Source organism: Neophocaena asiaeorientalis, unplaced genomic scaffold (assembly GCF_003031525.2).
Source record: "Neophocaena asiaeorientalis asiaeorientalis breed wild unplaced genomic scaffold, Neophocaena_asiaeorientalis_V1.1 scaffold388, whole genome shotgun sequence".
Lineage (NCBI taxonomy): Eukaryota > Metazoa > Chordata > Mammalia > Artiodactyla > Phocoenidae > Neophocaena > Neophocaena asiaeorientalis.
In genome coordinates this window covers 1,791,838-1,804,690 of record NW_020172738.1, presented here as the reverse complement: position 1 = coordinate 1,804,690, position 12,853 = coordinate 1,791,838, and the positions used below count along the sequence as shown (strand labels likewise).

The 12,853-nt window shown below is 47.9% G+C and overlaps 1 protein-coding gene across 1 annotated transcript in view; it reads left to right on the top strand.

The window, feature by feature from the left end:
- Positions 1-9,556, top strand: part of CUNH2orf72 (chromosome unknown C2orf72 homolog) — a 9,847-nt gene extending 291 nt beyond the window's left edge. Inside the window, exons 2-4 of the mRNA XM_024740524.1 lie at positions 2-317; positions 4,080-4,193; positions 7,115-9,556. Of these exons, the coding sequence (XP_024596292.1) occupies positions 2-317; positions 4,080-4,193; positions 7,115-7,248 (564 nt within the window). The 3' untranslated portion in view covers positions 7,249-9,556. The remainder of the gene's footprint in view (position 1; positions 318-4,079; positions 4,194-7,114) is intronic.
- The last annotated feature ends 3,297 nt before the right edge of the window (positions 9,557-12,853 follow it).

Below are 12,853 nucleotides of genomic sequence, written 5' to 3'. Positions count from 1 at the left end.
GGTCTTCGTGCTGTGCCGCGCGTCATCGCTGGCAGCCCGGGAGCCGCGGCGCCACCTGCGGGAGATGCTGCGGGACGTGCGCAGCCGGCGGCGGCCCGGCGCGGCGTTGGTCGGGGTGCTGGTGGCCGAGGCGGAGCCCGTGGACTTGGTGGCTCCGGAGCTGCGGCTACTGGAGGCGCTGCTGCGCACGGTGTTCGGCCGCCAGGCTGGAGGCCCGGTGCAGGCGGCCGCCTACTGCCCCGGCCACCCGGCTTCCAACTTGACTGTTCAGGCGGCCGCCTGCAGGGCCCTGCAAGCCGCCGGGCGCTTGCGACCAGGTGAGTGGGCTCTAGGTCCCGGACGGCGTGGGCGGGCGGCGGCTGGGGGAAGGCCAGCTTTTTTGGCCAGCGCCCCCCTCATGGTACACCGAGGTAAACTGAGGCCAGGAGAGAGGTGGTGCCTAGCACTAGGCCTCCCAGGTAGGGCGGAGCGGGCCCTGGGCAACGGGCCGAGTCTGTCCCGGGTGGATCCTGAGTGCATGGGATTCGGAGTGCTTAGGAAAGCCGAGGCGGCAAGCAGAAGGCGGGGGAGGTTGGTGGAAAGAGGGCTGGACTGAGCTGGGCAAAGATCTGGGATTGGGAGGGCAGGGGAGGAGGAGACGGGAAAGCCTTGGGATGCACCAGTTTCAAGGTGGGAGGAGGACAAAATTGGGACTAGGGGGATATCCGGTGCCAGGAGCTTCTAGGATGCGCACAGCTAGGGATGCCCTAGAGACGCGACGGTTAAACGCCGCGGGGTCAAAAGAAGGCAAGGAATAAATGCTGGGGACTTGGAGGTGAGGGGAGAAAGGATGTGAGGGACTGAGGGCCTAGAGTTTACCAGTCCTTCTTGGCTACCCACTGCAGTGTCTCCCTCGCTTCCCTCCCCACTCTCCTGAAGTGTGGGGAGGGGAGTACGGGTCTTCTGCCAAGCCCAGTGACTGCTGCCATCAGCAAAAGGGTCTGAATCTCATCCATCCGGGTACACAGGGTTTTACAGAAGGTTTCCAGTGCCCCGAGATTAAAATATGGATGTTAAGTACAGCTGGATCTGGCAAAGCTGTGAAACGCCGGAGTGATTTAGCTTCTAGCTTCTAGCTTCCTTCCCCCCACTCCTCTCCAGCACCTGCCGCCCTCCAAGCTTTCCAGCCTCTGCCAACCTTCTTGCTAAAGAGTTAATGACGACAGAGGCTGTGTTCCGCCTCCCTGGGCATTGGTGTGTTAACTCAGGAACTGGGTGATGCCAAACTTACAGGGGTCGGGGGTGGGGCTTTTCCTGCAAGGAGACCTGGTACCTCTGATGTCACAAATGTCACAGACTTACCTGCCAGCGTGGCCTGCCTAGGTGAAGACCATTCCTCTCAGCTGTGGAGCCTGCCCTAACCTTCCCCTCCCCTTCCCACAACTCTTCTGTTGAGTCTGTGAGGAAGCCAGCTAAATTTGAAACTCAAGGACCAGCATTCTGAAAGACACGGAGAACGTCCTGAGATGGATTGTCATTCGGGTTGTTGCTGCCGGCACCTTTGCTGACCTGGCCCCATGGGGAAAATTTTCTGTCCCCTAATGAGCCTGTGCCTAGAAATTCTCTGAGCCCTTTGTCTCTTAGACATCTCTTATTCCCAGGGAACAACTTTTTTTTTTTTTTTAATTTTATTTTATTTATTATTTTATACAGCAGGTTCTTATTAGTTATCCATTTTATACATATTAGTGTATACATGTCAGTCCCAATCTACCAGTTCATCCCACCCCCCCATCCCCCACCCCCAGGGAACAACTTTTAATTCCCCAGAGCCAAGCTTGCTCTGGGCTCCTAAACTTTTTTTACATTGCAGTTGCCTCAGAGAGAAAAGCCTTTTCTTCCATCCTCCTTTTCCTGACCAATCCCATCTCACCATTCAGGACTGGACTTCCTCCTCCAGAAAGCCTTCCCTGACCCGCCCACTCCATTTGCAATTCACAAATGAAACCCGAACCTGCTTCTGCGTGGTTTTGTCACTTTCCCTTGTGAGTTTAATCACCACTGTATTCCCATTTCCTGACACCCTGCATGGCATGCAGAATCCTTGCCTCTTTTTAAACACTAACATTTCAAATTTTTAACATTTTGCAAGGGAGTCATTCTATATATTGTGTTAAAGTCGATTGTACTTTTATCAAAACATACTGAACATGAAACCTTTCATTAATGACTAAAGGTCACGGGTGTAATTATAACTCATTGTCCAGTAATTTCTTCCAGGCTTTTGCGGTGGGTTACGCCATGGATTCATGCTGCTGAGGTTTTGCTAGTGCTTGCGGAGCTTTCCAGTCTCTTTCCTCACTGTCTGATGGCTGTTCTTATACTTTTAGGTTGCCTGCCTCTTGGTAGTGCTTTTACCCAGTTTCTGCTTAATTCAGATGCATTTTGGTTGAAAAACAAGGACCCAATCTTTTTAGAATTGGGTACAGATTAAGAGTAAATTGGCCCCAAGTAAAGAATGACGAGAAAGGATTTTCTGTGTCTTGGCTCTCCGGAGTCCTTTTTAAAAACTTTGTTCCAGTTGACCTTATTCCAGATGGTTAGGGATCTCAAGTAATCCCCAGATAACTGAGGTGGTACTATAATAAGGAAACTCGAATCAACATGTAATTGTTTTGTGTGTGATTATCAAAAAAGATTAATTCTATTTCTATTAAGAAATAGTCTGATGGCCATTTCAAGAATAGTTGAATGGCCATCATTAAAAAATCTACAAATAATAGGGACTTCCCTGGCAGTCCAGTGGTTAAGATGACGCGCTTCCAATGCAGGGGGCGCGGGTTTGAACCCTGGTAGGGGAACTAAGATCCCACATGCTGCGTGGCCCCCCCGCAAAAAAGTCTACAAATAATAAATGTTGGAGAGGGTATGGAGAAAAGGGAGCCCTCTGTACGGTTGGTGGGAATGTAAATTGGTGCAGCGATGATGGAAAACAGTATGGAGTTCCTCAAAAAAATAAAAATAGAGTCGCCCTATGATCCAGCAATTCCACTCCTGGGCGTATACCCAGACAAAACTATCATTCGAAAAGATACACGCACCTCTATGTTCATAGCAGCACTATGTACAATAGCCAAGACATGGAAACAACCTAAATGTCCATTGATAGATGAATGGATAAAGATGTGATATATATATATATCACATTGTGTGTGTGTATATGTATATATATATATATATATATATACACACACACAATGGAATATTACTCAGCCATAAAAAGAATGAAATAATGCCATTTGCAGCAACATGGATGCAACTAGAGATTATCATACTAAGTGAAGTAAGTCAGAAAGAGAAAGACAAATACCATATGTTATCACTTATATGTGGAATCCTAAATGCGACACAAATGAACATACCTACAAAACAGAAACAAACTCTCAGACATAGAGAACAGACTTATGGTTGCCAAGGAGGAGGAGGGGTGGGGGAGGGAAGGATTGGGAGTTTGGGATTAGCAGATGCTGCAAGCTACTGTATATAGGATGGATAAACACCAAGGTCCTACTGTATAGCACAGGGAACTATATTCAGTATCCTGTGAAAAACCAGAATGGAAAAGAATATGAAAAAAGTATATATATGTATGACTGAGTGACTTTGCTGTACAGCCGAAATTAACACAACATCGTAAATCAACTAAACTTCAATAAAATTTAAAAAAATAGTTTGAACTACAAATCTGGGGGTAGGGGGGCAATTACTGCTTCTTGAGTTTTTTCTTTGGTGCTATGTAATTATAATTAATTTCATGTCATTTTTGTTACTGTAGTTTCTCCAACGTGGTACCTACATAGAGTTTTTGCGAAGATGAAATTAGGTAATAGGTATATAAAAGCAGTCTTTCTTTTTGGTTTTTTTTTTTAAAGCTCAAAAACCTACCCCCTTTTGCAAATCAGAATCTTTTTTTTTTTAATCAGGCAGTTAAAACTAGGGCAGTTGACAGTTGAAGCTCTTGGTTGGCTGAACAGGAAGTCTCTCAGTCGTGTCAAGCCCCATCTGACCCCACTGCCTCTTGGACCTTGTGTTCTTTCTAGCAGAAGGAGCGTGGGAGAGACCCGGCCTCCCAGGACTGCTGGCATGCTTTTCCTGGGGTCCCTGGAGCCGAGGGAAGGACCCAGATGCCACTTCCCCCAGTGACCCAGCTCAGGGTGAGTGTGTCGCCTTCCTGGCTTCCTGGACCCTGACGGGGGCTTGGGGTTACGGTCACGTGCACACAGGGGACCATAGGGATGGAGTGGCCCACCATCGGCGAAGCCGTTGCCTTGTGCGGGGCGTGGGGATGAGCAATGTGAGGTGCCTTGACCCCCAGGCAGCCGGCACTCAGACTGGGTCAGCGGGGCTCTCACCCCAGGAGTCTCTGCCTAGGGAAGGGGTTGTGGGTGGGGCTGGAAGACAGTGGCCAGACATAGGTGATGGGGCACCTGGAGCCAAACGCATTGTCTCCCCTGAGGATCCAGGGAGTTTAACAAGTGACTTTTGAGCTGGAGGTTGGGGGATTTTCTTAGAAATGGGAAGATTTGGAGAGGGAACACCATGAACAAAGGCTTGACAGCATGATGTCAAGCTCAGAAAACAGTGCCCTGGGGGTGAGGTGCAGAATGAGACTGGTGAGGGCCGAGGCTGAAGAGGACAGTCGGAGCCACATCAGGGCTCTGGACCCAAGTCTTTCAGGAATAGGGAGCCCTGGCGACTTCTGAGCAGGGGTGTGCGCTGATTAGGGTGTATAGCGACGTGACTGGACTGCAGGAGCAGCGAGAGACCAGAGGCAGAGCCCACCTAGGGGGGGACTGCACCCTGCTGGAGCACTGAGGTCCCCACCTTGCTGGCTGTCACCTCCAAGAGGCCCTGAAGCTGTCTCCTCTCCCAGGCTCACTCACCACACAGCAGCTGCTCCTTCCATCCGCAGGAGAATCTCCGGTCTCCTATAACATAACATAATCACAGGAGTGACTCCCCATCACCTTCGTCACATACCCAAATCTATGGCATGACTATCTCATCAGAATCACAGGCCCCACCCACACTACTTATGCAGGATAAGTACACCAAGGAATGGGAATCTTGGGGGCTGTCTTAGAATTCTGTCTACACAATTGAAAGCTCAAAAAATACAAAAGAAGAAACACAAATATTAAAAATCATTCATTTAATTCCCCCACTCAGAGGTAACTATAATTTGGGTAGACCATTCTGTCTGTCTATCTAGCTATCTATTTATATTGCCTTGTACTACTTAAATATTAATAAATTCACTTCTCTATATATATAAATCATCTGCAAAATGCATCACATATTTAATATATTTAATTGCAAAAATGTTAACTTCAACCTCTCCATCATCATTTTGGATGTATCTGGAAACTAAAGGGGAAAAAAAGCAAAGGAATCATAAACATTTTTTTTCCTTTTTTTTTGGCTGCATTGGGTCTTCTTTGCTGTGCTTGGGCTTTCTCTAGTAGCGGCGAGCAGGGGCTACTCTTCATTGCGGTGCTCAGGCTTCTCATTGCGGTGGCTTTTCTTGTTGCAGAGCTCAGGCTCTGGGGCACGTGGGCTTCAGTAGTTGTGACCACAAGCTCAGTAGCTGTGGCGCACGGGCTTAGTTGCTCTGCGGCATGTGGGATCTTCCCGGACCAGGGCTCGAACCTGTGTCCCCTGCATTGGCAGGCAGATTCTTAACCACTGTGTCACCAGGGAAGTCCCCGTAAACAACTTTACGTAACTCTTTGATCACCTCTCTCTGTAGCATATACCGAATTGTTTAGTCTCATGTAGAAGTGAATGTATTAAATGCAAATTGCGTGTACAGACTATACATAAACATAATATACATAATCAATAGCAGATTATACATACATACATTTACATACACTGTTTTAGAATCTGCTTTCTTTATCAGAAACATACCGTGATTGTGCAGTATTCCACAGTGATAAGTTTATGTCAACATCTTTCATCTTTTTTTTTTTTTGAGGTAATTGTAGATTCCCATGCAGTTGTAAGAAATCCCATTAAGAGATCCTGTGTACATCTTGCCCAGTTTTCCCCCATGTACATGTCGCAAAACTATAGGATAAGATCACAGACTGGGTGTTGACATTGAAACAATCCACAGACCTTATTCAGATTTCCTGAATTTTACTTTTGTGTGTGTGTGTGTGTGTGTGTGTGTGTGTGTGTGTGTGTGTTTAGTCCTATGGAATTTTATACATCATTTTTATTTATTTATTTATTTATTTATTTTTGGCTACGTTGGGTCTTCGTTGCTGCGTGCGGGCTTTCTCTAGTTGTGGCGAGCGGGGCCTACTCTTCATTGCAGTGCACGGGCTTCTCATTGCGGTGGTTTCTCTTGTTGCGGAGCACAGACTCTCGGCACGTGGGCTTCAGTAGTTGTGGCTTGCGGTCTCTAGAACACAGGCTCAGCAGTTGTGGCCCACGGGCTTAGTTGCTCCACGGCATGTGGGACCTTCCCAGACCAGGGATCAGACCCATGTCCCCTGCATTGGTAAGCGGATTCTTAACCACTTCTCCACCAGGGAAGCCCTATACGTCATGTTTAATGCCTGAATCCCATAATGTGACTGAGCCACAGTTTACTCAGCCAATCCCTTTGTCAGATATCGAATCAGTTAGGATGCTCTCAGCTATAGGTAAAGAAGCCATTACTCAAACTAGCAGAAGCAGACGAGGAATTCATCATCTCACCTAAAAGACAGTCTAGAGGTGGAGTCAGTTTCAGGGCTGGTTGATTTAGGGGTCCAGCAACACTTTCAAGGACCCAGGTTTTTTCCTTCTCTTTGCTGGGCCGTCCTCAGTGCTGTTTCATCCGTATACTGGTAGCAAGATGGCTGGAGCAGTTCCACTAATTATTCCTAATTATTTCCTTAGGATAAAATCCTAGAAGTGGAATTGCTGGGTCAAAGGGTATGTACATTTTTAAGGTTTTCGCTACGTATTTTGTTGTGTTTTTAAAGTAGAGAGTCACTGGGGCCAACTCCTTCCCTTTCATTCCCAGCTTACCCACTCATAAACTTTATCTTCTCATTGGGTGATTCCTTCTCTTGTGTTCCAGATAACTCCCAGGACCCTGAGGAGGAGCTGGCACTGACAGTCGTATATCCCAATGGTGATTGCGAGGATCCCAGAAAGGGGTCAGTAGCCTGTGATAGAGTTGCCTCCACTCCCGCTGAGCCCGCCGAGACTTGAGATGAAGGCTGGACCCCTGGCTGCCCCGGCTCTCACCTACAGACAGGGGGCTGGCTCTCACTGAGCTACCCTGCCTCCATGTTGACCTTGAGATGCTACAAAGCCCCACCTTCCAGGGGGCTTTTGCGTTGACCTGTTACCAGCCAAGCAGCGGGACTTACTAAGCTAAGCAGGACCTAAGAAAGTGTATCCTCTGGGAATCTGCCCCCCACCCCCCTCGCATTTGCTCACTCTCTGGTCACTGTGGGGTTATTTTTTCTCTCTGTGCCGTGGTTTCTCTATGCCATTGAGACAGCTGGCTATCTGCTTTGAGGTTCTGCGGTGCTGTGGCATCCCATGATTGTTTGCATGAGTATCCATCATTTCAAGAGCAGCTGGACTAGAAATCATCAGATCTGAGAGGGGAGCCTTGGACCTGTCACTCAACCTTTGGGTCTTCTGTTTCTCAAACACGTAAGGGCTCTACCAGCCTAGTGGCTCTCAGCCAGGGGCCAGGCTACCCGCTCCAGGCAGTATTGGAAATTTGTGTGTGCGTGTGTGTGCATGTGTGGTGTGCTGGGAGAGTCGCTGCAACTGTGGGACACCCCTGGACTTTAGTGGGTATCTCACAATGTGCAGGGCAAATCTCCAGCAGCACAAAATTGTTCCATTCAAAATGCCAATCACGGCAACTTTGAGAAACTGTAGATGAGACAATCTCCTCCCTGTCAAATTCTAGGAAGAGTCCCCCAGAGCAGAGAGAGTTGGGCTTCCTGGGGCTTTGGCTCCCAGAGCAAGGCAGAATAAAGATGCATTGCCACCCTGGGGGCCTTTAGGGCCAGAGCCAGTATGGTCCCTGTGCTGCAAGCCCAGGGCATAAATAGCTTTGCACATTCTTGAGAAGAAAGGACCATGTTTCTTCCTCGTGTTGACATTAACTTTCTGTGCCGCGTTCTTTGAGAATAAAGATGCTAGGGACTAACCACAGCACCAAACAGAAGGAAAGTTAGGGGTATGGATTACAAGAGCATACGATTTGTTCTTGATCTCAGGTCCTAACCCAAGGTCGAAGCAGACGAAGCCCAGAGGTGCCGAGTTCCTCAATCCTTTTTTCTCTGTTTATGAGTCAGTCAGGGTCAATGATGTTCCCTTAAAAGCCGGGAAGACCATCTGACTGTTCACTCAGAGAGGGAACTCTGTATTAGCTCCCTTGTCTTTCTCACCTGCCCCTGGAGAAATCCAGTCTTTGGAATGGCAAGCACAGCTCCTGATTTTCCCAAGTAGAAAGCACTGTCTAAGGGAAGCAGCTGAATTCATTCATTCACGCATGATTCACTCAGCAGACATGCAGTTGTGCCCAGCACTCTGCAAGATGCTACGTAACTTGTATTAGTTATTTCAGTTCTTGCTGTGACGGCGACCAAATGGGGAATGGGAAACCTTCTGTGGCCGAGGAGCTCTTTGATGCTAAGGAGGGGCCCTCCCTGCTCTATGCGTCAATTTATTCTCTATAATAGGGAGCCTGGTCCATAGGAGTGTGAGGGCAGGTAGGATGACAGGAAGGATACAGCTGACTTCCTCCTACACAAAATGAATTGCTGTTGACTTTGTTTTAAAATGGGGAGCCCCATTCCTTGGACCTCTACCACCACGGCCACGGCCACCTCCCGGGAAGAGAGGAAGCAGGAGAGGAGCCCACGTTGCCTGTCAACCAAGTCCTCCAGCTGCCCTGAAGAGTGCAAGATGTTCGCCCGCGCAAGCTCGCCTGCACCCTGCTCTGATCCGAGTTGGATCCAGAGTTGCAGACAGACCAATTTCTGCATCAGTGTTATCTCGACCAGAGGCTAGGGCTGGAGAGGGCTCTTCAGTACTTAATGGGGCCCAGAATGGTGTGTCTCAGTTAATCCAAAGGGAGTTTTAGACCAGTGCAATCAGCAGAGACATTGATGCTACAGCCAGTTTTATTGGTGCAGGTGCTGCAGCAGTAGGAGTGGCTGATTCTGGTGCTGTTATGGGAACAGCCTTCGGCAGCCTCGTCCCTGGTTTCGCCAGAAACCCCTCGCTGAAGCAGCAGCTGTTCTCATACGCTATCCTGGGATTTGACTTGTCTGAAGCTATGGGTCTCTTGTTTGACGGTTGCTTTCTTGATTTTGTTTTGCCATATAACAGAAATTACTGCCTTGAAATGTTGGCATTCGTATTAATTACAGATATAATTCTGTGTATCTTACTGTGACTCCAAAAACTGTAGTACTGGTTTCATGGAAATGAATGTTATTTCCAAAGTCATTTCATTAAAGATGAAAGCGTTAAAAAATAAGAATAAAAAAATAAAATAAAATGGGGAGACTGGTATTTTTTTTAATAAATTTATTTGTTTTATTTATTTATTTTTGGCTGCATTGGGTCTTCGTTGCTGCGCGCGGGCTTTCTCTGGTTGCCACGAGCGGGGGCTGCTCTTCGTTGCAGTGTGCGGGCTTCTCATTGCGGTGGCTTCTCGTTGTGGAGCACGGGCTCTAGGCACGCGGGCTTCAGTAGTTGTGGCTTGTGGGCTCTAGAGCGCAGGCTCAGTAGCTGTGACACCCGGGCTTAGTTGCTCCACGGCATGTGGGATCTTCCCAGACCAGTGATCGAACCTGTGTCCCCTGCGTTGGCAGGCGGATTCTTAACCACTGCGCCACCAGGGAAGCCCCAAGACTGGTATTTTTGAAGCTGCTATATTTTTCTATTTCTCTGTTAATTTCTTTGTAATAATTTGGTTGAAGTTTTGTTATTTGATGGGGGGCGGGAGCTTTTTTTAAGTTAGGAAATTGTCTAAGGCAGAAGTCACAAGACAGTAGCCTCTGCTGGGTTTAAAAATCTTCTGTATTTGTTGCCAACATTTGAAACTTGAAACCAACTTGAAAAGCTGGTTTTCTGGGTGAAGGATGGGGCGTGTTGTCCTCTCCAGTGTCCTGCATCCCTCCCGCCCACCTCTGCCACTCCTTTGCTTCTCTTCATCTGAATATGCCATTGCCTGGTCCTGGTCCAGGTGGCCAAGTGAGTTTGCAAGCCTCTGGTATAAAGGGTGGTTTACTCATTATTTTTTCGTTACCTTCAGTATTTGCTGTGAATAGTTGAAGAGAGAAGGTCTTTCCTTACTGAGATTTGGGTTCTGCCTCCCAAATGTTAAACGGGACTGAGACCCATCTTTGCTTCCTTGAGAATGGCTAAGATACGCCCCATCCTTTCTGGAAATGTTGTTGCCGTCTTTTAGCAGACAGAAGAGTTAGGTAGCAGAAGGGATGGCTTTGGCAGTGGGTCTCTTCTCTAGGGACCCTTTACAAGGCACAAAGTTTGGGGTGGGCCTGTCTAAGGGCAGAATTAGGTCAGTGGTACCAGGAGCCATCGGTGAGGGGCCTCCAGTCAGGTCCCCGTGTGGGCTCTTCGGTGCTAATCTTTCTAATATGGCAGTGGTTGTGTTACTTCTGACTTGAATCAATAATTCCTAATATCTAATAAAACCAAACAGTACCTAATTGCCGGCTAATTGGAAACGGAATGGATCTTTCCCTTTATTCTCATAAAAGTGTTCCTTGAAGGGACCCTTGGGAGCAAGGCATCTGGTTAAATGACAGGACCTCTGGAATCGTCCGGCCTAAAGTCCCTCAGTCCTGCCCTGGGTGACGTCTCCACAACCCTATTGGCTGGGATTGGAAAACATGTAGCTGGAAAGTGTAAGTAGATATTTAAAAAGAGGATTTTTTTTTAAGAGATAGCATTTAACTTGGTATTTATTAGGGTGTGTCTCTGTACACGCGAATGTTTAATGAGATAAAATGGCCTTAACTGAGTCTCAGAGAACCCTTTATACTACGTGCGTCACAGTTTCCTCTCAAAATATTTGTTTACAAGACCTTCTGCACAAGAATCCCTTGGTTATCAAACCAAAGCTTAAGGCAAAGCTGCAAAGGGGTCAAGGGCTGAGGTCCCTACACCTGTGGTCTAAACAAGCCCCTCTTACCGGGGGCAGACCACCTAGGACCCCACCTCCCTGGGGAAGGTTGACAGTGGCCATGTTAACCTGAAAGCAGTCTATACTTCAAAGTGTAGCAGATCCATGCTGCAGGGCTGTCCCTGTGGTCGGGAGGCTGCACTTTGTCCTGTTTGGGTGGCAAACACAGCCAGCACAGTAGAGGAGCCACAGTACAGGAGTTATTTTGTACCCAGATGACCCCCTTCTGACCTGGTTTTGTGTGTAAGTGGATCAAGGATTGGGACAGACGAGGAAGTTGGCCTGGGCAGCCTGCCATATGCTGACACGTGGAAAGTTCAAGGGGAAATGGAGAAGGCAGGGGTGACGCCCAGGACCCCACACGTATCCCTCTGATGCCTTTGGCCCCTGGGCCAGAGCCCTCTGGTTGCCTTCTATTTGAGGCTGCCTAGTACGGAGCAGAAACAGAGACTACCCCATTGGGCCATGCTGTGGTTCACAGGGATCTTGGAATTCGACTCCAAGGGACCGTGGTGTGCGACTGGGCTCTAGGGCTGCTGTGGGTCCAGGGCTCTGGCAAGAGAGAGAATCTTGTCTGGCTTCCTCCCTGAGCTGCTCAGCTCCAGCCAGGGCTCCTGCTGAAGTGCAGACAGTGAATTTCAGAGACCCTCAGGCAGAAATGCAGATTTTCAGTCTCAAGTCCTGCTTGTTGCTGTCCTGCTCTGCACTTACATGGAGTAATTAGGCGCTTAGCTTAGTCCTTGGAGCCAAGTCCTCAGAATGAGACCTGGCTGCAGAAACTGGGTCTCTGTCTTGTCACATGAGTTCTTTCTCTCTCTCACTGGTTAACAAGGTCTTCTCAGAGCAGGGTGTTGCCTCAGATCATTACCCTAACCCCAGAATGCCTTCACCCTGACCTCCCTCCCCTCCCCCATCCCAGGTGCATAGCCCTCTCCAGAACTCCTAGCTGCGAGGGCAGCCACTCCCAGCCCCTTGATCCCTGACAGAGGTGGGTCTCACTTTCAGATTCTGCCCCCTGATCTGGTCTGGCCCCGTATGTGCCACCAGCAAAGAGCAGCCATGATTGTGAAGCAGGCCAAGGGGCCAGGCCTGAATAGGAGGGCAGAGGGCCTGAGACCTCGGGGTGAATCTAGACCAGCCCTGTCTCAGAAGAACCTACCAGGCACATAGGTAGCTTTAAATTTTCTAGTAGCCACATTAGAAAAAAAAAATCAAAAGAAACAGGTGAAATTAATTTTATTAACATTTTATTTAGCCCAGTATGTCCAAAATAGTATCATTTCAACTGTAAATATAAAAAAAAAATTTTAATGAGGGATTTTGCGTCTCTGAAACCCTGTGAGAATTTTACACTTACAGCCAATTCAGAAATTAAATTTTTATCCAATATACTTAATCTGTATTTAGATTTCATTAACTTTATAGTTGAAAAAATAGATTCACATCCTCAGTTGTTCCAAAGATACTTAAAAAGTTTTCCAATGACTGAATTGGGTACCAGTCTTTAAATTTCAATAAAATACAATTTTAATTTAAAATCAGTTCCTGGGTTGCACTAGCCACATTTCAAGTGGCCACCTGGGTCTAGTAGCCACTAGATAGGACAGCCAGAGTGCAGGAGGTCTCGCTTGA